Source organism: Lolium perenne, chromosome 4 (assembly GCF_019359855.2).
Source record: "Lolium perenne isolate Kyuss_39 chromosome 4, Kyuss_2.0, whole genome shotgun sequence".
Classification (NCBI taxonomy): domain Eukaryota; kingdom Viridiplantae; phylum Streptophyta; class Magnoliopsida; order Poales; family Poaceae; genus Lolium; species Lolium perenne.
Genome location: NC_067247.2, coordinates 154,986,471 through 155,010,075, shown reverse-complemented (window position 1 = coordinate 155,010,075; position 23,605 = coordinate 154,986,471). Strand labels below are relative to the sequence as shown.

Genomic DNA, 23,605 nt, shown 5'->3' with positions numbered 1-23,605 from the left:
TGCATAGAAAACAAAAATTTTCCTACCGCGAACACGCAATCCAAGCCAAGATGCAATCTAGAAGACGGTAGCAACGAGGGGGTATCGAGTCTCACCCTTGAAGAGATTCCAAAGCCTACAAGATGAGGCTCTTGTTGCTGCGGTAGACGATCACTTGCCGCTTGCAAAAGCGCGTAGAAGATCTTGATCACGATCGGTTCCGGCGCCACGAACGGGCAGCACCTCCGTACTCGGTCACACGTTCGGTTGTTGATGAAGACGACGTCCACCTCCCGTTCCAGCGGGCAGCGGAAGTAGTAGCTCCTCTTGAATCCGACAGCACGACGGCGTGGTGTCGGTGGCGGTGTAGAAGTCCGGCGGAGCTTCGCTAAGCTACGCGGGAAATATGAAGTGGAGGAGCAAAGCTAGGGTTTGGGAGGGGGTGGCCGGCCACTCAAGGGGGGCGGCCAAGCTATGGTCTTGGGGTTAGCCGGCCCCCTCCCTTGGCCCCTCATTATATAGGTGGATCCCAAGTGTTGGTGTCCAAGTCTTCGAATAAGACCCGAAACCAAAACCTTCCATAGGAGGGGGCAAACCTAGCCCAACTAGGACTCCCACCCAAAGGTGGGATTCCCACCTCCCATGTGGGGGGTGGCCGGCCCTCTATGGTGGAGTCCACTTGGGACTCCACCCCCACTAGGGCTGGCCGGCCATGGAGGTGGAGTCCCTTGTGGACTCCACCTTCCTTGGTGGTTTCTTCCGGACTTTTCTAGAACCTTCTAGAACCTTCCATAGAACCTTCCGCGACATTTTATTTCACATAAAATGACATCCTATATATGAATCTTATTCTCCGGACCATTCCGGAACTCCTCGTGATGTCCGGGATCTCATCCGGGACTCCGAACAAATATTCGAACTCCATTCCATAATTCAAGAACTACCATTTCAACATCCAACTTTAAGTGTGTCACCCTACGGTTCGAGAACTATGCGGACATGGTTGAGTACTCACTCCGACCAATAACCAATAGCGGGATCTGGAGATCCATAATGGCTCCCACATATTCAACGATGACTTTAGTGATCGAATGAACCATACACATATATTACCAATTCCCTTTGTCTCGCGATATTTTACTTGTCCGAGGTTTGATCTTCGGTATCACTCTATACCTTGTTCAACCTCGTCTCCTTACAAGTACTCTTTACTCGTACCGTGGTATGTGGTCTCTTATGAACTCATTCATATGCTTGCAAGACATTAGACGACATTCCACCGAGAGGGCCCAGAGTATATCTATCCGTCATCGGGATGGACAAATCCCACTGTTGATCCATATGCCTCAACTCATACTTTCCGGATACTTAATCCCACCTTTATAGCCACCCATTTACGCAGTGGTGTTTGATGTAATCAAAGTACCTTTCCGGTATAAGTGATTTACATGATCTCATGGTCATAAGGACTAGGTAACTATGTATCGAAAGCTTATAGCAAATAACTTAATGACGAGATCTTATGCTACGCTTAATTGGGTGTGTCCATTATATCATTCACACAATGACATAACCTTGTTATTAATAACATCCAATGTTCATGATTATGAAACTAATCATCCATTAATCAACAAGCTAGTTTAAGAGGCATACTAGGGACTTCTTGTTTGTCTACATATCACACATGTACTAATGTTTCGGTTAATACAATTCTAGCATGATATATAAACATTTATCATAAACATAAAGATATAAATAATAACCACTTTATTATTGCCTCTAGGGCATATCTCCTTCACTCCCCAGCCACCGTGAACTCGCCATGGCGCCGCCGCTCGGAGCGTCCCCTCGACGAGCCAACACCACCACCAGGACCGCCTTGTTCTCCTCTCCCTCCACGCGCGAGAATCGGACGCGGACGCCCCAAATCGACCATGTTTCGCCGTTTCCCCCGCTCTGGCCGGCGGCCAATTCTCCGAATTCCGGCAGCCACCGTCGTCGTCTGCCCGACCTGAGCACAGGTTGAGCCTCAGCGCGTTGCGGCGCATCCCCTGCACCTCCTCCCCTCCCCCTTTGCTTCCGGTTTCCCCTTCTTCACCATGCGCCGGCCTCCTTCTCCGCGGGACCTCACCGCCGGCAAGGCTCCGGTGATCCCCTGGCGTTGGCTCCACCACCATCCGGTTCCCCACGTTCAGCCGCACCCCCGCCACCATCTCGCCCATCCTGGCTCGCCCCATCTCCGCCATTCCCGAGCCCGTCTGCAAGCATCCTCCATGGCCCCGAGCTCCGCTGTGGTCGAGTTCAAAAGGAAGTGCCCCAGTTTCCCTTCAACATTCACACAGTAGCCTGGCTGGTTAGCTCCTTGATCCATCACGCTGCAGATATTGTGCTCAAAACCCAAGGGAGGCAAATTAATCTCCACTTTTTGTTTCACCTTCAGATCTGTTGATGGGCTTCGACCCAGATCCATCCTCGCAGGCCAGCGTGCCAGGCTGCATCTCCTCACCGGTCCGGGCCACCAGCACCACCTCGCCCGACGCGGCAGGTAGCAGCCCAACACGTTCAGATTCCCACATCTATTTTATTTTTGTTTATCTCTCTTTTGCAAAATGGTTTAAATCATATCTCCTAAACCCTAACTCGAAATAGAAAGTGTTATATATGAAAATTGTTCAAAAAAATCCAATGAACATGAATATGCCATTCATGCTTGCTGTTGCATCATGTTTCATATAATTTCGTGATAGTTTGAATTATCACCTAATAGATAACATATGGAATATGTGGGATATTGTATAAATGTTGTCCCGGTTCCATTTAACTTTGATGTAGCTCACCCCTGCCATGTTTGCTATGCTAATCCACCCTTAAGTTTGTCGGCAGAAAATGCAACTCCAACTTTAATTGTTTGTCCGGGGTTCCGACTCCGATTAATATGGATAAACTGCATCGCATCATGTTTGCCATGTCATGCATATCATCTTGATCATGCTGGATCTTCTTTATCCGTAGTAGTAAGACTTGCATACGTTGTGTGTTCCAGCATTTGTTTCTTCCCGGATAGGATCGCGAAGTGGTGTGGTGAGATACGACAAGTTCTCCGGATGTTCTTCGGCAAGCTTTAACAGGCAAGCTTTTCCCCTATACTTCTGCCCCTGCAGAAGTCGCTCACCTATTTTATTTTGCCTTCTCCCTCATGCTATCCTTGAGTTGCGTTCTTGTCACGTGTCCTTTCCACTTGTTACCTCAAGCAGCCCATATTTCCACCACCACCTCCTACGGCTATTGTTTGGTTATCGAGTCTGCCCTTGCGAGTCGTAGTGCATGCTAGTGCTGTCTTATCTTGTTACCGTTGTTGTTATCTTATCGGGTTATATGTTGGGAAGAATCATGGTTACTTTAGTTGTTGATAATTGTTTTAGCGGAGGCATCGGTGGGTCAGCTGCATGTTTTGTGACGGCTCACTTGTGTTTCCTAAATATCTTAGGACCCCGAGTTCTTGTTATCTGTTCCGAGACTGAGCGCTCTAACCACACGTGGGTATGCTTACCGGGTCTCCCCTCGACCACTGCCGGAATCTACAGCTTTGTCCAGTGGCCACAACTAGTTTGGATGTTTGTTTTGTTTCTCCCGGGCGTGCAAGCATGTTTCTTTGTGGTCAGATGATATGATGTTACTTTTGGGGAAGCCGTGAGTGCCTTGTATCCCTGTTGTCTCTTGCACGTCCGTAGGTGCGGCACGTATTGTTAAGAGGTCATCCTCTAGTGGGCTCTGATCCTCTTAGCCGTTCTCGCAACAGCTAGGTCCGCCTCGGAGTTTCGATCGGGCTCTGAAACGGGTTAAACTTAGTTAGGTGGCTTCCTGGACATTGTTGTAGTGAAGGAGAGTGTGTGTCGTGATATCCACCTGTCGTAAGTGGGTTGAGCGTGCGTGTGGGCACATTTGGGCACCCCTGCAGGGTTACAATCTTATCGATAAGCCGCGTCCGCGGTTATGGACGACTTGGAGCTGTATGACTCGACCATAGACAACTTACACATGTTGTTCATTAATAATAACTTGCGTAGTAAGTTAGTGCAACTTCAATAATAAATGGTTAAAACTTGACAACCGTGTGAGTGCCTTTGTAAGTACCTCCTGGCGAGGGGGGAACACATCGGTTGGGTTATGTCTGCAGAGTATAGAACTGTTAGTTTATACGCTCTCTCATCTTCTCTGATTAGACGAATGTTGTAGAGTGTCTCTATAGGTTTTTAGTGCTTTCGCGCTGCCGCTTAACCCCACCATATTGCCTATGACGTTCCTCTTGCGTCCTCTAAGTCCCCTGCGTGCCTCAAGTACAAAGGACGACTGGTTGACGAATGCTTATACGTCTTGAAGTCTTGTTAAGTACGAACCCGTACTTATTGCTGCTTCTACGGGATATAACCGGGCAGGTATGAAGATATGTTCGATGAAGACGACGCTAGCAAGGTTACTCTTCCGGCTCGGCCTGGGCAGGGTTATGGATGCCGCTGGTTATCTTCAGGACTCTTAGTCCAATTTGTATCTTGTCCGTACTCGGACGTATTCGATCTTCTGTATGATTTGGATCTTGTATTGTATATTTGTATCTTGACTCGTTGGAGTCGTTGTTGTATATATGTATCTTGTGGGATCTATTGTAAACCTGTTGTAATGTTACTACTCGTGGTAATTCCTCTGGCATCACGTGTGCTTTGTCGCGCACGTCGTGTCGGAGGGCGTGTCGGAATCGATATCGTGCGGATTTCGGCGGGTTCGCTGGGATCCTCAGGGTACCGGTTCCGGGGCGTCACATAGTTGCTTCTGTGTTGGCACAAAATCCGCTTAATATTGCTTTTAGGAGGGCTTTTAACGAAAACAAATGTAATCAATGGATTAATCTTTGTCAGCGGCTAATGATGGTACAGTTGACAAACACTCCGGATAAATTTGTTTGGAACCTTACTGATTCCGGAACATTTTCAGTCAAATCAATGTATCTTGACTTAATAAATGGTCATACTCCTTTTTTACGTAAATATCTGTGGAAATTAAAAATTCCTCTTAAGATCAAAAAATTTATGTGGTTTCTTAACAATACAAAAGACAATTTGGTGAAACGGAATTGGCATGGATGCACTAAATGTTGTTTTTGTAATGAGCCAGAAACCATAAATCACTTATTCTTATCATGTCCATTTGCCAAAATTGTTTGGCAAATGATTTATTTTACTTTGGGTATACACCCACCTGCAAATATTACTAATATATTTGGTAATTGGCTTAATGGGGTTCATAAATTGGATAAGAATTGAATACGGATCGGCATATTTGATGTATGTTGGTCTATTTGGACAAACCGGAATGACATAATTTTTAACAGACAAAAGGGAACTAATTTTTTGCAGGTTATACGGCGTGCGGCCTACTGGATCCAACAATGGTTACTCAGGACTTCTTTTCCCAGGCTACTGGGTGGCGACACACTAGTAGGATACAAAATGGATAATTCTGTGTTTTTATTCATTTTCCGATGGTTGATACATGTCTCAACCATCTCTGGCCCGTGATGTAAACTTCTGAATATTTTTGAACCTTTCAAATAAATGAAAAGCCGTGTGCATCACATTGATGCAGGCAATGCCCCATTTCGAAAAAATCTAAAGATGTGTAACTACAGGAAAGCGGGCAATACACCAAGATCATATATATCTAATATCACACAATGTACATAAAAGGATGTAGACATAACCCAACTCATCGGTAATAAACCAAACTTGTTTATGTTTGGGCCAGTTGAAAAGTGTACCTAGTACGAGTTATAATATTTGGCTGCTAAATTGTGTATCCAACAACTAAAGAAGTTACCAGTTTTTTGTCGAGTTTTTGCCTCGACATATACTGCTTGACAGAACATTGGCTAAATTGCTTTGTGTTTTCCTTCTTTCTTTTTTTTATGCTGCGAGGGAAAAAAGAGTGAAACGCGTTTGATGGTCCTAGATTATTTGTCACCAGAGAAATGTCAAGTAAAAGTAAGCCCCTGCCCTGTAGAATCGCACAATTGAGTCCTACACGCGAGGATAGTAAGAAACGAACCAGACAGCCACGTCTCTGCCGAATTAGCTCTTCTATATCCTTGCCTAAGTGACCATTCGGCAGAATGTTCGTGCATAACTAAAGACCAAAAAGACCGTGGGCATATATAGTGTCTCACAAGACCCACGACGCGTGTGGTGCGCGTGGGGTGGTACGTGCTGGAAGTGGCTACGTGCGCGAGCGATGAACCAGGGAGGAGTGGAGGTAGTACAATACGTACGTGCAGACGAGCTAATGCTAGTAGTCTCCAACGTTAACGGTATCTGATTTACTAGTAGGAAATAAAAGATCAGAGGATTTCTTCTTTCCTTTTAGAAGCCAACACATATTTCAGAGCGTATTCCCCTCCGTAAAAGGATCCCGTCCATCACGGTGGCTGCCCAACGGTCGGCTTCTCCTTTATATACTGGTACCACCATGTCTTCCTCCTCCGACTCCATCGTACTTGGCAAAAAAAACATCCGGGGGACTGCAGCCATGGCGATCGACGAGCGCATCGAAGCAAGTTCCTTCTCTAATCCGTTCGTTTAATTCCATCTCTTCCGCTAGATTATCTTGTCGTCGTTTTCGTGCAGTAGTAGTTTTTTTATCAGAGTCATTCTTGAGAAAGAACAAGAAAAGATAAGATCCCCATCGTTTTTATTATTTTCTCGTGCAAAGTGGACGCACATACGCCACCCCGACTGGTCTTCGTGCACAATAGGATCTCGCCATCCGTCCTGGGCTTTGTTTCGTCCCTTGGATGAACTGACGGATTTGGTGGTGAAATTACGGAGGATTGGTTGCTTAGTAGCATTCAAATTTATATAACTCTGCTTTCGTTGCTTAATTAATTTTCAGAGGAAGGGGGCGACGCCAGCAGGTGATGCCAAGACTAAGGTGGGGCGGAAGATGGGGGTGGTGCATCGGAGGCTCTCTTTGCTTGGAAACGGCGGCAAGCACGTTGATTACGATGATGGTTTTGAGCCGACGACGGTGAGAACCTACACGAAACATAATCATCTGATCCAAACATCTTAAAATCGTTACTCCCCCAATTCATATTACTTGACGCTAATATAGATTTATCTAGATACATTGTAGTTGTAGATACATCTATTTTAGCATCAAGTAATATTGATCGGAGGGAGTAGTTCAGATATACATCATATGACGTTTTTGATTTTTCCACGGTTGGTCCATGAACCAAACATCTTAAAACCATCAGTTCAGATAAATATATTATTTGCGTGTGTTGTCCTTTTAGTGGGAAGTCCTGACTGAGACTGTTGTTTGGCCACTTCACTAGTCTTTTCTGTCAGAAATTTCATTAGCATTATATCCTTTGTCTCTGAATCTTGGATCAAACTTACCATGTGGAACTGCCGGACAAACTGAAAATCATATGCTTATTATGTCTTTTCTTATAGTGCTCATTAGCAATGAAGCGGGCCTAGTAGAAATACACAATGGCTGCACGCGTTCTCCATGTTGTTAGGGTATTGATATCTTTTTGACAACTTCATATGCTTATTATTGTTATCGTTGCTGAATTTATGCTTTACAGAGTTCTGAGTATCAAATGCATCTTCTCATATAGTATACTACGGAAATTGATTCTGCCACGGTTGGTCCATGAATCAAACTTCTTAAAATCGTCATTCAGATAAATATATTATTCGTGTGTGTTGTCTTTTTCATTGGAAGTCCTGACTCAGTTTGTTTGGCAACTTCACGAATCTTTTCTGTCAGCAAGTTAATTAGCCTTGTTTCTGAATCTTCGATCATACTTACCAGTTACCATGTGGGATTGCCTGACAAACTGAAAATCATATGCCTATTACGTCTTTTCTTACAGTGCTCATTAGCAATGAAGCGGCTAGCAGAAATACACAATGACTGCATGCATTCTCCATGTTGTTATGCTATAGTAATCTTTTAGAAAATGATGTTATTAGGCTTTAGTTCCAACTTCTTGTGATGCAATAATAAGATTTTGGTGATTGCAGGATGAGAAGCTTGCTACTATTGTTGGTCAACAATCTAAGGCAGTTGATGACTGTGATGATCCAGATTGCAAGGACGAATTCGTTCCTTTGAGAGTAAATGTTCTATTGCTTTAGCTCTCTTGTATATACATTAAATGGGGCACAAGAGGCTCAAATTTTGGTGATTGCAGGGTGAGAAGGTCGATGCTGCTGTTGGTCAACAAGCTAAGGCAGTTGATGACTGTGATGATCCAAATGACAAGGTCGAATTTGTTCCTTTGGAACTAAGTGTTCTATTTCTTCTGTTCTCCTTTATATACATTAAATGCGGCACAAGAGGCTCCGTTCAGATTTCAGTGCATCACTTTAAATCAAAGGAACAATGTCTTGACATTGTCGCAATAGTTCCCCATTCTTTTTTTCCTTCTAGATCATATTTTTGTAAATTGCTGACAGATCATGAGGCCCACGAGTGTGGAGAATGGGCAAGAAAGGCGTCCAGGCTTTCTTTATAAACAAGGAGCAAGAATGTCTACAGGAGGTAATCTAGGCTTTCGTTATAAACGCGGAGCAAGAATGGCTGCAGGTTATAAAGTAAGATGCACTCAAAAAATTTGATCTTTTATTAGTTTGTGTGATATGAACATGTCCTATCAGGAAAGTCAATAGATGGAGATTTCAATATCAGTTATGAACTCATCATGCTTCCTATGGCTGGATACTGTTAGAGTGGCGTCTCATGGCTCTTTTCGCTTTCTTTTCCTGTTCTCTAGTTCTGGTTAGCAATTTTGTCTACACTTTCTCATAAGTTCTGGACTATTTTAGGTTGCAGTCATCTAAGTAGTGCACTTGTTGTTTTTTCTCGTTCTTCTAATACAAAAGATTGGCATTTTAATGCATGTTCATGGGCTCATAATTCTTCAGACATTTTGACTCGTCGAAAAGTTTCATAACTCAGATTATTTCTTATCTTCAGCTGCGCATGTAAACAGACATTGAATTCATTGTTGTGCTTTGTTTGGTTGCTTTATTTTCAGAGGAAGGAGTGGCAATTAGGGTCCAAATCTTCTAGCAACAAGGAGGAAGAGAAACCAACGTTGGTTGATAGCAGAAGCAGCAGTATTCAACTCGTGAGACCGACAAGATTTAAGGTCAGTATGTTGCTCCGCTGTTCCTTCATCATATGTTGTTTTCAAATGCACTACATGAATGCCACCCATTTGTCGATAATATTCGATACCAATATGATTAACGTGATTGACTATTGTTTTCAGGTGTGCACAAGTCCAGAGAACAGGTTCGCTACAACTGGTGGAGCGTCTCATCACCCGAGTTTTGACACGTCCACTCCAAGCAATACCTTAGGTGAGTTGAGAGTACTATTATGATTATTCTGCAATATTATCATACTAATCATGCCCCATGTCCTTCGGCGCAGAAGAAGAAAGTTCAGATGAAGATGAGGATTCGGAGGTTACCCCATCAAGCAGCAACACATTCAGCGATAATACCGATTTTGACGCTCTTAAAAGCTTTGCAGACTTTAATATCATCCTTGATGATTTGGTCATCGACCGCGAATTACTCCCCGGTCACCTGCGTAGGAAGTACTACCAGCTCTGCTGCGACAGGAAGATGTTCCTCCATAGGCATCTGATGAAGCCCATAAACCCTGTGCTCGCCGCAGGAGTAATCTCACAGACGGTCGACATCGCTCAGGGCATCAGGACCTCCTATGCCTCTTCCTCTTTCCTCGAGGACCTTGCGTTTTGGAAGACGACCCTGGAGGGCTGGAGGCCTTGGAGGGCCTGGGCATGGACATTGCCTTCCTCCGCAAGCGCGTCGATGACCTCCAGGTGGTTGTCCTAGAGCGAGACCGTGAGCTGGAGAAGATCAGAGCCCTCAGGTCGGAGTTGTCAAGCCTGAATGACGCTCTGAAGGGCCTGGGCATGGACATTGCCTTCCTCCGCAAGCCCGTCGATGACCTCCAGGTGGCTGTCCTGGAGCGAGACCTTGACCTGGAGACGATCAGAGCCCTCAGGTCGGAGTTGTCAAGCCTGAATGACGCTCTGAAGGGGGTGGGCATGGAGCTGGATGAGATTGAGGAGTTGGCCTCGAAGATTGAGGAGTCGGTCGCGAAGATGAAGGTGGCCTTGGGTATGCCGTAGCTGCTGACAGCACCATGGTGATCGACTACATCTTGTGTGCACCTTCAGTAGTGACCAACACCACGCAGCTCAGATTTACCTTTTCTAGTTTTATCCAGCTAGGTTAATTGCCACAACAACGAATCAGGATACTGTTTTCTTTTTGTGCACGTCGATGAGCTTCATTTCGTGTACATCAATGCTGATGAACAAGTAATAGTTCATATCACTAGCATTAGGCGGCATTTGTAATAGCTGTTTGCTGTTCCGTGAACACGCATGTGCGTGAGACTCTGCTGTTTTCTTTATCCTTGTGTAATGAAATTCGATCCATGGGATCGTTTAAAAAAAAATGCCAATGAACAAATATAGCGTGGTTTCAGGGTTTATTGTCAGTGCTCTTCGTTTCTTCCTGCAACAAGGGATGACCAATTTACGTAGTCTTAAATTGTCAATCGGTCAGCATTATAATACGATCCGAATGCTTAGTTCTTAACACAGGTGACGTCTTAACGAGATGTCGAGATCCTGCATCTGCATAAGGAGCCAACTTTAAATTAAAAAATATTTTTTTCTCTGAATACGCACATAGAAAAAGTGGTCAGCACTACTTACCTACGGACATGTTTCCACAGTAGCCAGCCACGGCCATGATATGCGACTTAAGGCTGCACTCTGAAAATGATATGGGAGTAAGAAAATTATCTTAGGCTTTGGTGTTGTAAGAGGGTGTCGCCAATTGTCCACTGCCGAGCACACCCTACTTAAATCTGTGAAAATGGTAGACGTCTAGCGTTCGCTGCCTTGGGCAGAACCATCCGTCTTCAGGTCGGCAAGAGCTGTAAAAGTTAGTTTAAAATAAACATATATACTACGTATTTCTTTCGATTTGATATGTCAAATGTAACATGTTGCCAAGCATGTAAAAATTCTGGATTTTGTCACAGGGGTTGTAGTTGTCACGGGAACGAGTCATCTGACTGTAACCGTCCGCGCACATGGTGATTAGCAAACAAGCAAAACGGTGAACTACATAACGTAATTCTAGTTTTTACCACTCGAAGCATTTGACAAAGGTTTGTTTGCTGTTGGGTAACATTTTACTGCGAGCCTACAAGTAGCAGCTGCATCTGCAGTAACAGTTGAATACCAAAACACCAAGGAGAAAGTAAAAAAACTGACAGGATTTCCAAAAGGGCAGCACAAATCCGGGTGACCATGGAGTCTCATCTACCACCAGGTGACCACTGATAACAACAACATCCCGAAACAGTTAGATAACTTATGCACAATCTCTTCCCCATCAGATCTCACTTTCTAGCTTTGCTCCTGTAGCTACTAATCGATGATAAACCGCCCGAGAAAAACGAGGACCGCGACGGGGATTCGACCGCAGGAACAGGCGAGATGCGGCTCCCGTTGTTCCTTGGAAGATCCAGACTGTATAGTTCATCGGCGAGCGGCTCAGCACCACCTTCTCTGAAGTCCAGCAGAGTGTCCTTGGATTCCAGCTTTTCAGGCTGGGTCGCGACACCGTCAAGGTCCGTCAGTGACTTGAGCTGAAGGCCAAGGTTAGCGATCGTCTTCTGGCACTCCGCGAGTTTCCCCGCAGCACTGGCGATTTCTTTCTCCTGCGATGAAGATAAAAAATTGAGACAGGTACTCCAATTAGACCCTATGGCTCCAGATGTGCTTAAAATCTAGGCCACTAGCAAATATGGATCATGTTTAACCAGTACATGTAAATGACACAATGCTAGTTATTTTGGACTAATGCGGATAACTTATAAAAGATTACCTGCTTGAACTTCAGGTCACCATTTGTGTTGGCGAGTCGCCAAAGCTTTGCCTCCCGAGTGTCCCTTGACAGCTGAGCCTCCAATTTGCGGCACTTTGCTTCATACTCTTCCGAGAGCAGCTTCTCCTGCTCAATCTTCCCTTGCAGCAAGGTCACCTTGTTTGTCAGTTTCGCGAGTTCCAGATTTGCTACTTCAAGCTGACCTTCCATTACCCTTCTCCCCGACACAGCATCCTCTGCCTTGGCAGTCAACTCTACCAGCAATGCAATCTGATCCTTAAGCCTCGTTTCCAATGACAACACCTTCTCCTGGAGCTTCATGGTCTCCTGGTGTGCAGACTCAAGCTCGGACCCCAAAACCTTTCTGATGCCCTCCACTGCCTCTAGTTGCATCTTGATCTCTGAAGAATACTCCCTCTCCTTTGCTGCATCACACTCCAGTGCACTCACAGTTACATGCAACTTTGCGATTTCTGAGTTTGCTACCAGGAGCTGAGCCTCTAACGATTCTTTGGCAGACTCCACCGAACATGTTCTCTCTGATTCAGTCTTCATAGCCTCTATTTGTGCCAGAAGCTCTTTGTGATGCATTTTCTCCATTTGCACCTCGCTCTTCAGTGTTTCCATAATTCCTCTCAGTTGCCCTATTTCTTTTTGTGCGGACCGCAACTGTGCCTCCAATGAGTCTTTAGCTGCCTCTGCCATATTTGAGGCTGCTTTGTGCTGCGCAGACAGAGTTTTCTCTGCGTCAATCTTCTCTTCCAAGATTGCCATGGCATTCCGAAGATTTGCTACCTCTACAGAAGTGGATTCTAATTGCAACTCCAACTCTTTCCTATCCCCACTTTCTTCCAATGAAGCCACAACATCCTGAAGCTTCTCAACTTCTGCTGACTTTGACTCCACCTGCAAAGCCAGAGATTTCCTCTCACCATCGAACCGTTCAGCTTGTCCCAAAGCAGCATTTTTTGACTCATTTGCCAGATTTAACTGCATCTGTAAGTCAACCAGCTTGTTGTTAGCTGCCATGAGGGTGTCACGTGATTTGTCAAGCTGATTTCTAGCCTCTGCAAAGGCCATCTCAAGCTCCTTTTTCTCGTGTTCGATCTTTCCAACCTTTTCTTGCAATTCTATCATCTGGAGCTGTACTGCTTCAGTTTCGACTCTTGATATATCTCTGGTCACAGTCTGGTCAGAATCAGTTTCTGCTCCAACGCTAGAGCTTGTGTGGTCTGCTTCAGGCAATGCAGCCAGCTTTTCCATCTCAAGGAAGTCATCCATCATGTCAATCTCAATGGGATTGTTTACAAGATGTCTTGTGCCCTCATTGCTGTTTTTGAACTGATCGAGTTCTGCTACCAGAGCTGAGGCCCACAAATCAGAATTTTTTATTTCACTGTCAATGGCTAGCATATGCTCTCCACTATCAGACTGGCTATCAGTCAGAGATTCCATGCAAGCATTGTTTAGAACAGGCCTACAAGAATCATTGGCTAAGGAAGTTCTACGTGTCACATGGCGCAACCTACGGCATTCCGCCTCGACTCTTGTAACTTTTTTTACACTTTCCAAGTGTTGTTTGCTCGCAGTCTCTGCTGCTTGGTTGCTCAGGTCTCGTTCCAGTGCAAGTATCTTCAATTCCTTGGACAGCGTGAGCATCTCGATCTTGAGATCTTTGCTCTCTTTCTCTGCTACCTGAAGTTTTTCCTGCAGATCAGAGGCTTCTAGCTGCTGTTTCAGGTCAGCAATAATGTTCTGGAGCTCAGACATCTCAGACTCAAACTCCTGGGACTTCTTAGCAACTGCATCACGGATTTTCTCCTCTTGTTCTTCTCGTGCCTGGCGAAGCTGCCTGACACATTCCTTGAGGGCACCATCCAAGTGGCTGACTTGATCCTCCAGAGAGGTATTCTTCAGAGATGAAGCATCAAGTAGCCGCTTCAGGTTACTAACTTCCGCCTCAGCATGTTCCCAGCCTACAATTAACAAAAAACAATGCAATATGAGTTAAGTCCTACAATATAAAGTAAATTCTTGTTGATATCATTTTTTTTTGCATCAATCAGTTTCCTCTTTCATCATGCTAAACTGATTCTGCATAAAGAATCTGAATTGCAATCCCTTATTTGAAATAGTTTTATTAATTCATACAGAAAAATAATACCTGCTACAGCATCTTCTGCTACTTTTGCATGCTGCTTCACCAAGTCATCTTTAGCATTGATAGTCAAAAGAGCAGCGGAAAGCTTCTCACTCAAGCTCTTCACAGAGCCCTCTGGTGGTGGTAATTGACCAAGCTGCAGGGAAGAATCATTTAGCATTGTCGTCAATGCTAGCTTATCACCTGAGGATTTTCCTGCTTCAGTTTCTTGATTCTCATCATTTATAATTCTTGAGCGAGCTTCAGGTGATTGGCTATGATTTGGGGAAGCACCACTGGAGATAGGTTTGGCATCCTGGTATTTGCAGAAAGTGAACAAGAATGAGTGTTCCATGCAAAGCACTTGCCAAAGATATTCAAATTTATGAACATACAAAGACATCAAGAGATCTAATCACTGTACCAGATGAGTCATTCCATCCTCCACCATCGCTCCTCTCTTTTTGAAAATTTGAGCTAGACAAATATAGTAATCTCGCAAACCACCGCAGTGGAACTCAAGCTTGAGACCTGTTACACAACCACGAATCATTTTAGAACTGAGATAATACGTGAGTCTGAAGCAATCTATAATGGGCAACACATTATGGAATTCACACAGAACTTCTTAAGCGATTGACATAGCCATACAAACATTTCAACTCAATTATACAGTTTTAAGCAGTAACAGTATAAATTGTAACCTAAGAATTCAAGGTATAACATAACTTTTCCCTGTGTGTATTGGGGATATCTTCCTTTATTAGGACGAAAACATAGGAAACAAAAAAATTAAAAACAAATTAAGTAGCATGGCTATACTAGTTTGAAGTCATTACTCAGTAAACTAAGACTGTTAAATGCTACTCTCTCCCTCTAATACAAGGCCTACAGATTTTGCAATATTTTTTCAAAATATCCATGTAGAAGTTGTGACTTTCTCTCTTTTGTCTTCATTTATCTCTTTTCATCATTTATGGCTAAACATACATACTGTCTATTCTCTCTCATATTCTCAAGGAAATAACACTACGGTTACCATGGTTATTCATCTCTACTACTAGTGGCGTCTTTAATTCCTGTATTAGACCAAAATACAGATTATAAGCTGAAATGGAGGAGCTATCAAGATTGCCACTCATTCATTTGTATTCTCATTATTACCTAATCAGTAGCCCTGAACCGTTGTACAAATAAATTAAAATGCAAAAGTGTTTCTCAAAGGATGAAGGGAACAAAAGCACTTGAACTTCCACCCAAACACCTCAACCTATCAAGATTTTTATTTCAAGCTAGTACTATTACTAATGTCCAGCTACTTTCACCCTCTGTTTATGGTAAAGCGTAACATCAAAGCTGGTGGTACTATCCCTTTTTTGTTCCAATAAGGAAAAATATGGCACTAAGAAAATTCCTGGAAGAGTATAGCAATGTATGAGTATGTCCCCCCCAGAAACAGGTGAAACTGTGAAGCTGAGTGCTCCATAAATCAATCCAAGACAGTCTATGCTGATTACATGCTTCAAGGTTGCTTTCCAAAATCTCGAAAATAACACCCCAACTATCGCCATGATGTTTCTACTGCACACGAGTGGCTATATTGAAATAAAGAAATATACAGGATGTCCCTTGAAAACAAAAACAAATGAACATATGGAGCAGAACCTGGTCATCGAATTAACGCTCAAAGTGTGATGACGCCGAAGTGGAGCTCACACTCTCCCCTTGGGTGCTCTCCTACACTTGTGCTTTGAGACCCAACCCCGGCGATCTACAGTTGTTCCCTTGGTTTATTGGAGACCACCAAATGCAGGGCTTAGGTACCGATACTGAAACAGGCAGCAACAGAGAAAAATGTTTTTAGCGCCACATCCTATCAGATTACCAGCCTAAGATCCATATCAGGCAGTGAAAAAAAAACACTCCTGATAGAGCAAGAACAGCGGCATATTTGGCGATGAGGTTACCAAAATCTTTAGAGCAAAACAAAATCCAGCATTCCACTGCGCAAGTAAAATTTTCATGAAATTTATCAAGAGACTGTAAACAGGAGAGGAATCCCGACCGGGCAATGAGTAGGATCCAAGAAACCGGCAAATGTCAAAACGAGCAAACATGTCTACAGCGGAACACTCCATTGGCAATCAAAACTAGTCCAGTAACCTGCTCCTAAATCCCGCCTGGCATCAAACTGAAAACCCTAAAATAAGAAGAGGAGCGAGTCCCAGCACCGGCGGCGGCTGAAATCCAACCAAGAAACCAAATTCGCTCACCTCGCCTCGCAAGAGAAAGCTCAGGCAACGATTGCAGGGCAGCAGGAGAGCACCTAAATCCCATACAGAATCTGGTCGAAATCCCAGACGGGGGAAAGGACGCAGAGCAAGAGCTGCAGAACCCCGCCGAAGAGGGCCAGGAAACAGGAGCAGGAGAACATCTCCCTTTGCAAATCCACGCGGAAAAAAGTAAAAGTCGAAAAGAAGAAGGAGGAAGAAGAGAAGAAGGATTGAGCAAGAAGGGGCAGCAGGCCATTAGTAGAAGCGGGGACACGAAATCGGGGCAGCATTAATTCCTACCTGGGGGCGCAATTAATCCCGTCGCATGGAGGGGGAGGGCATCATCCCTTCTTCACATGAACCGTGTGAACCCGTTTCTTCCCCTATCAATCGGCCACCCCACCGCCCTCCCGTCCCCTCGAGAAATAAATCCTCTTTCTTTCTTGGACTAACCTCTTGATATGGAAGCAAGAGAAGGAATCACATTGCCCGACCGCCCTCGAACTGGTAGCAGATCGAAGCGGCGAGAGGGGACGAGGAGGAGGAGAAGAGAAGCAAAGTGGGAAAGAGGAAGAAGGGAGGACTGTACCAGGGGAGCCGCAGCAGCAGCAGCGTCGTCGCAATGTGGAAGAAAGAAAAGCGGCGGCTTTGGGGAGGGAGAGGAGCGTGGGAATCGACGCGAGGATACAGAAATCTGCTAGTACTACTACTATCCTTTTTTTCTTTTTTTTTTCTCTCACCAATCCACTCGCATGCGCGTTGGGCTATTTCCTTTCCCGCCCAGGCAGCTCAAGCTACTCTTTTCTTCTTCCTCCTTGCCTCCCCTCCTCTCAAGAGTTGAAAAGTGACATATCCTCATTTATTTCCTTTTGACAGTAGCATAAAAAACAAAATTCAGTATAGTGTTACAGTAGAATGTTTTATTTTTTTCCCTTTTGACTAAGTGGGAATGCTTCTGCCAGTACTGCTACTTGTACAGTCGTACAGTGTACAAGTGCTACTATCATTTTTTTCCCTGAATACACTGTTACTTGTACTGCTCACAATACTTCCTGGCTTTTGACCAGAGACCTGTACACCAGTGCTACAGTGGTGAAGACTTTGTATTATTGTTGTAGGGCGGTGCTGCTTATTAATTCAACCGGCGATTTCAAATTCGTATTTTGTAATCCTCGTGTAGAAACTTTGAGCTTCGTGTCGTGCACAAGAGGGTTCAGATTTGTTTATTTTCCTTTTGTCTCTTCTTCCGATTCCAACACGGTGGGGACCACACTGGTCTGGGAAATGATGGGCCCGCCGGCCCTGCATTGGGACCAAGGATAACCCTTGTATTCGGATTTGTGTCAGGTACAGTGGACCATGTACACATAAAAAAAATTGTTGGGCGGAAGTACACGGTAGTTCTACCTCCGTTCTGAAGAAAAAAAAAGACGTGTAATTTTTTAATATCTTTTTTTTCGAAACGTAATTTCTTTAATATCAAACAACTTAAAATTTGACTAAGCTTATACTTTCTCCGTTCATAAAAGAATGTTAAAGTTTTGTCTAAATTTAAATTTATGTATACGGTAAAGGATGTCTAAATATATTTGAATTTACATAAATTTTCAACATCTTTTTATAGACAGGAGTAGTAGAAAAAAAATCCACATCTATAATACTCATTAGATACATCATGCAATATACTTTGATATCATGCTTGTTAGGTCTTGTAAACGTTAATAGTTCGATCTACCTTTTGATTTTACAAAAAAAAATATACATCTTCTCTTTTAGAGAAATAATTTGAAAAATACGCCTACGCAACAGAGTTTGATAGTACTCATGGCATGTGTCATGGCCCTGCCATGTCTGACTAAAAATAGCACAGCACACACCGGCCAACAGTTAACACGTAGCCCCCAAACAATTTTCAGGCGGTCTGATGTTGAATCGCCGTTGGGCGTTGGTCCCATACTTTGAGACTTGAAGTTCATTCAACCTTTTGTCAAAAGAGCCACTAGTACTGACCGGTAGAGAGATCGATCCAACTTAATGCCAGTAAAACTCTCGAGCGTGGACTAATTACTCCACGCAAAAGCAAGAAAGGCAGAGTAGGTAATTTGTCCTCGGAAAACTTTACGGTGAATGATTTGCTATCTAAGAGAAAAGCAACGGACATTAGGTAATTCATTGAAAATTTGATGATTAATACTGCTCCTTCGTTCTTCCCTTCTGAATTATAAAATTCTTTCGATATTTCAAGTGAAATATTAGACTGTATAAGTGGATTTTTTAAATGAGTGTATAAGTGGATTGATTAGCATTTTTATCATTTAAACTTTTGATTGTATTGGATGGTGCATGAAATTTACATGTATCAAACCTAAGGTCTTGAGTTTAAGGGTGTGTTCGGTTCTGGAATCAAGAGGACTAGACGGTTAAGCACCTATTTCTGTGTTCGATTTGGTAGAAGGAATGAAACTAAGTAGTTCCTTGAAATAGAATATACCGCATAGATACGGAATGGACTCGTCCGACCGATTTGGCAAAATCTAAAGGAATGAGACACTAACCACCGAGTGGATGGAAAAAAAATGTCGCGATTAGTTTCTGCCCAGCACGCGCGGCGGCGCATGCCCACGGCGGTGGCCCAGCATGGCCAGCACACGCGGCGGCGGCCCAGCACCCGTGGCGGTGGCCAAGCACGCTCGCGGGCAGCGATTTTGATTTTAATTTTGATTTGGACAAAAAAAAACATGTTTATGTTTGTGTTGATTTTGATTTGGACAAAGAAATCATTATTAGATTGTTTCGGTCCGCGGTACGATTCCAGAACCGGACAGAAAACGGAACAGTTTCGTTCCTCGACTTTTTCTGAACCGAACACGGGGTCGGAACCATCCCATGACATCGAAATGGAACCATTCCACCCCCCTAGTTATAGAACCGAACACACCCTAAGTTTTACCTTTCACAATTTATCCTTAAACTGGTATTGTCCCTCGGTGTCCAAGTATATAGGCCTCTTGAGTCATACCATTGAGTCATTAGTCCACGTACAAGGCCCCTAATCCTACCTATGAGTCTACATGTGTTGACTTATCTTTTCCTTAAAAATGTTAGAGTGTATAAGTAGATTGCCTAGTATTTTTCCATCAATTTGGACTTTCAATTGTGTCGGCTGCCGCATGAAACTTGACATGGACTACATACAGACTAATATGAGTGAACAGATACACTAAAATGTGTATGTATATATAATTCAGACAAAAGTGAAACATCTTATAATTACCTTAATTTGGTTGAAAAGGAGATTTAGATCTATCATGTACGGTATAGGGAAAAGGTCCGCGTTAATGCAATCATATTCATAATTAAAAAATATTAAGGAATAAAAAATAGTTTGCCTCCTGTAATTAGTTCATCGATGCAGAGCTACATAAAGCATCACAAAAATAATAATTTGAATATCAGAGCTAAATTATCGTACTCACCTGGTCCCACGAAATTTGTCTGGAAGATGGAGGGAGTATTTTATACATAAGCTAAAGATAAGAAAAATACTCGCTGGACCAAGAAAGGATTTGGGAGGTGGATAACCCTGTCAACCGCCGCTCTTCACCGACTTGGTCTTGCTACAATATGAAAACACAATCGAAAGATTGCCTTTTAAGCTACGGTACGTGGAGAACCACACGGGTTGCAAAAGGTTAATCCATTGCATCATGAGATTCCACACACTAGTTGACAAGTAGTTATGCAAACACAATAGAACTAAGCAAAGGAGACACGACCACACGCACAATGGCTAATAAAAAAAAAAGAGGCTTCACTTGCATTGCATGCAACAGCATGAGAAGAGGACACCGCACCTCCATTCAGTTTGGGTTTCCCGTTTTCTATCGTCCATCATTTCTCTCGGAGGATTAACTCGAGTACATCTCCAACGTCGACACTAAACCTTTCCGGAAAAAGATAGGATAGAATGTGCTTGAAACCTTGGAAGGTGATTAAGCACCTGAAAATTGAGGGCTCACCGGTTTACGCACTGTTAGTTTGTCTTTCCTCTAAAAAGGATGATGTGTATGGGTCTTCTATTGATTAGCTTTGTGTTGGCCACCATGCATTTCAAGTTTTTTTTATGGATGTTTAGTTTGTCTCACCCTGATGCAAAGTGTCGAATATAGACTCACCAAAATAGATTGTGTATAATTTGGTCAAATTATGTTGATCAATATAAACCCAAAAAAGGGGTGGTCTGTACCAACAATAGATAAGGTTAGTTGTACTATTGGTACGCAACTTACGGGCTCTAGGAGGGAGGCAACTTCTGAAACTCATCTAGGGTTCCATCCTTTCGTCGGCGACGTTGTCAATCTGCTCCGCCTCCGATGGCCTTAGGACCTTGGAGGTGTGGCGGACCACGGCCCCTTGCCGGCGGGAGGTTTCTAGTTCCTTTATAGGTTGTTTTTCAGTGTTTTCTTTGGAACGATGAGACGGCGGCTACATCCTGATTGCAGAATAAGGTCCTCTCCGCCCTATTCTCGCTCCAATGGTGCACCTAGTGCCAACGGAGGGCGCGTGGAGTTTTGTGTCCGGCGGATCTCCTAGGATCCGGTCCATCTTCGTGTTCATCCATGTGGTTATATGTTTGGCCCTTCTGATCTACGGTTCTCGTCAATCGTTTGTTGCTGCTCCGCCGCTTTGGTCATTTGGGGCCTTAGCATGACGACTTTCCATCTGTCTACTACAACAAGCTTTACTTCGACAAGATTTGTCCAACTCCGGTGATGGAGGGGCGAGTATGGCGGCGCGCCTTTGGCTCGCTCCAGTGTCAGTAGTCTCCGCTAGGCGGTCCAAAGACCTTTTTGTATTTTTTATTACTTTTGATGTTCTTTGTACCGTTGTTGATGATGATTAATAGATCAGTGGTCCTTTTCGCAAAAAAAGGTTAGTTGTACTATTAGAAAAAAAACTCAGAAAACGTGGTATGAGTACATGTAATTATGACACTACATGGAAGAAATTGTGTAAAATTGACTTGTGATTGTGATGTACAAAAGAGATCTTGATGTAATTTCAAGTTTAATCGAAAACTGATGTTGTTTATTTCTTTATTTCCCTGTGAAAGAACAAGAGCATTTGTTTTGGGAATAAATAACAGTTTTGGTAGTTCCCGGCTAAGTTTGTGCTCAGTCAAGTCCTACACCTTCGATTGCATCGTGATTCGGGCATATGGGTTACAAGTTTAGTTACAACTGAGTTTTTTCAGCTGCAAGTGGAGTTGCAACTGAGATTTTTCAGTTGCAAATGGAGATGCAACTGTAAAAGTTATTTTGAACCGTTAAATTTGCATCGTGATTCGTGCTAGCCATGAGTTGCAACATGGGTTACAACTGAGATTTGATGACATCATCTAACTAAGAGCGAAGTTAGTTCTCCGTCGACTAAGAACTAATCACACCCAATAAATAATCATACAAAGGGTCCTACCCAATCCAGCCTATGTGGCAAGTTGAGGCGATCAAGATATCTAAAAAATCCAAGCAACAAAATATGGTTAACAAGTCAAATAGAGAAGAAGGTAAAATAAATAGTAATCAAGATCACATGGCCCTTGCAAAGAATCCCAAAAGGTTGAGTCCACCATGGACTATGCACTACACCTCTCCCCTAGTCCACCATGCATGCAGTGTGACCAAAGATTACATCCACTACCTCTCCCACCTACAATCTCAAGGGTAGACTTGACCATGTCAAGGAGATCTATTGTGCATGTACTCCATTTACTCTCACTATAATGAAATTGGAGGGGACTATAGCTTTAAGACTTGCTTCGGGGAGCCTAGGATCAAATCCGAAAAGACTTGCTTTGTCTCAAGAATAACACTGAGAAAGAGTGTTTTGGGGTTGGTCTCGAGAATTCGTGTACATCTCAAGCCTTCTACCAAGCCTATCTTAATGCCTTCTCAACACGGAACTATGTCACGCTCCAACAAGACAACTGAACCTATTCAACAAACATTATTGTGTCAAAACTTGTTAGTATAATGACTTTCGCCATAAGGTCGTCGTACACGCAGCTGATACGCGTGAGGCACACGTCCGTTGGGAACCCCAAGAGGAAGGTGTGATGCGTACAGCAGCAAGTTTTCCCTCAGTAAGAAACCAAGGTTATCGAACCAGTAGGAGTCAAGAAGCACGTGAAGGTTGATGGTGGCGGAGTGTAGTGCGGCGCAACACCAGAGATTCCGGCGCCAACGTGGAACCTGCACAACACAATCAAAGTACTTTGCCCCAACGTAACAGTGAGGTTGTCAATCTCACCGGCTTGCTGTAACAAAGGATTAAATGTATAGTGTGGAAGATGATGTTTGCGAAGAACAGTAAAGAACAAGTATTGCAGTAGATTGTATTCGATGTAAAAGAATGGACCGGGGTCCACAGTTCACTAGTGGTGTCTCTCCAATAAGAAATAGCATGTTGGGTGAACAAATTACAGTTGGGCAATTGACAAATAAAGAGGGCATGACAATGCACATACATATTATGATGAGTAGTGTGAAATTCAATTGGGCATTACGACAAAGTACATAGACCGCTATCCAGCATGCATCTATGCCTAAAAAGTCCACCTTCAGGTTAGCATCCGCACCCCTCCAGTATTAAGTTGCAAACAACAAACAATTGCATTAAGTATGGTGCGTAATGTAATCAACACAAATATCTTTAGACAAAGTATTGATGTTTTATCACTAGTGGCAACAGCACATCCACAACCTTAGAACTTTCTGTCATTGTCCCAGATTAAATGGAGGCATGAACCCACTATCGAGCATAAATACTCCCTCTTGGAGTTACAAGTATCAACTTGGCCAGAGCCTCTACTAGCAACGGAGAGCATGCAAGATCTTAAACAACACATAGATGATAGATTGATAATCAACATAACATAGTATTCCATATTCATCGGATCCCAACAAACGCAACATGTAGCATTACAAATAGATGATCTTGATCATGATAGGCAGCTCACAAGATCTAACATGATGGCACAATGAGGAGAAGACAACCATCTAGCTACTGCTATGGACCCATAGTCCAGGGGTGAACTACTCACACATCAATCCAGAGGCGATCATGGCAATGAAGAGTCCTCCGGGAGATGATTCCCCTCTCCGGCAGGGTACCGGAGGCGATCTCCTGAATCCCCCGAGATG

The 23,605-nt window shown here is 43.6% G+C and overlaps 2 protein-coding genes and 1 long non-coding RNA gene across 5 annotated transcripts; 2 read left to right on the top strand and 1 right to left on the bottom strand.

The window, feature by feature from the left end:
* Positions 1 to 2,741: 2,741 nt before the first annotated feature.
* On the top strand, positions 2,742 to 4,618 carry LOC139830937 (uncharacterized). The gene is made up of 2 exons (XR_011744471.1): positions 2,742 to 3,107; positions 4,416 to 4,618. It is a non-coding gene; the product is annotated as an uncharacterized lncRNA (long non-coding RNA).
* Positions 4,619 to 6,880: 2,262 nt separating this feature from the next.
* LOC127347311 (uncharacterized) lies at positions 6,881 to 10,430 on the top strand. Its single transcript, XM_071819681.1, has 7 exons — positions 6,881 to 7,053; positions 8,067 to 8,159; positions 8,237 to 8,308; positions 8,502 to 8,639; positions 9,083 to 9,196; positions 9,320 to 9,410; positions 9,484 to 10,430. Exons 1-7 carry the CDS (start codon positions 6,970 to 6,972, stop codon positions 9,912 to 9,914), a joined length of 1,023 nt encoding a protein of 340 aa, XP_071675782.1. The 5' UTR covers positions 6,881 to 6,969; the 3' UTR covers positions 9,915 to 10,430.
* A 931-nt stretch (positions 10,431 to 11,361) lies between these two features.
* On the bottom strand, positions 11,362 to 17,166 carry LOC127347309 (uncharacterized). 3 transcript variants are annotated; one of them, XM_071818849.1, is made up of 6 exons: positions 16,993 to 17,166; positions 15,796 to 15,959; positions 14,555 to 14,661; positions 14,155 to 14,446; positions 11,991 to 13,966; positions 11,362 to 11,823 (listed from the first exon to the last, which is right to left on the bottom strand). In XM_071818849.1, the coding sequence occupies exons 3-6, from the start codon at positions 14,579 to 14,581 to the stop codon at positions 11,503 to 11,505; spliced, it is 2,616 nt and encodes an 871-aa protein (XP_071674950.1). In that variant the 5' UTR covers positions 14,582 to 14,661; positions 15,796 to 15,959; positions 16,993 to 17,166; the 3' UTR covers positions 11,362 to 11,502. The 3 variants fall into 3 exon arrangements, with proteins under 3 accessions (XP_071674950.1, XP_071674949.1, XP_071674951.1); XM_071818848.1 differs by lacking the exon at positions 16,993 to 17,166 and adding an exon at positions 16,704 to 16,984; XM_071818850.1 differs by lacking the exon at positions 15,796 to 15,959.
* Positions 17,167 to 23,605: the final 6,439 nt, after the last annotated feature.

Bases quoted from the DNA above. Each gene is read 5' to 3' on its own strand.
- LOC127347311 (XM_071819681.1), top strand. From the start codon at position 6,970: ATGGGGGTGGTGCATCGGAGGCTCTCTTTGCTTGGAAACGGCGGCAAG. The intron at 8,160-8,236 runs GTAAATGTTCTA...TGGTGATTGCAG, and splicing joins ACGAATTCGTTCCTTTGAGA to GGTGAGAAGGTCGATGCTGC. The intron at 8,640-9,082 runs GTAAGATGCACT...CTTTATTTTCAG, and splicing joins GAATGGCTGCAGGTTATAAA to AGGAAGGAGTGGCAATTAGG.
- LOC127347309 (XM_071818849.1), bottom strand. From the start codon at position 14,581: ATGGTGGAGGATGGAATGACTCATCTG. The intron at 14,447-14,554 runs GTACAGTGATTA...TGCAAATACCAG, and splicing joins AGGATGGAATGACTCATCTG to GATGCCAAACCTATCTCCAG. The intron at 11,824-11,990 runs GTAATCTTTTAT...TCTTCATCGCAG, and splicing joins GTGACCTGAAGTTCAAGCAG to GAGAAAGAAATCGCCAGTGC.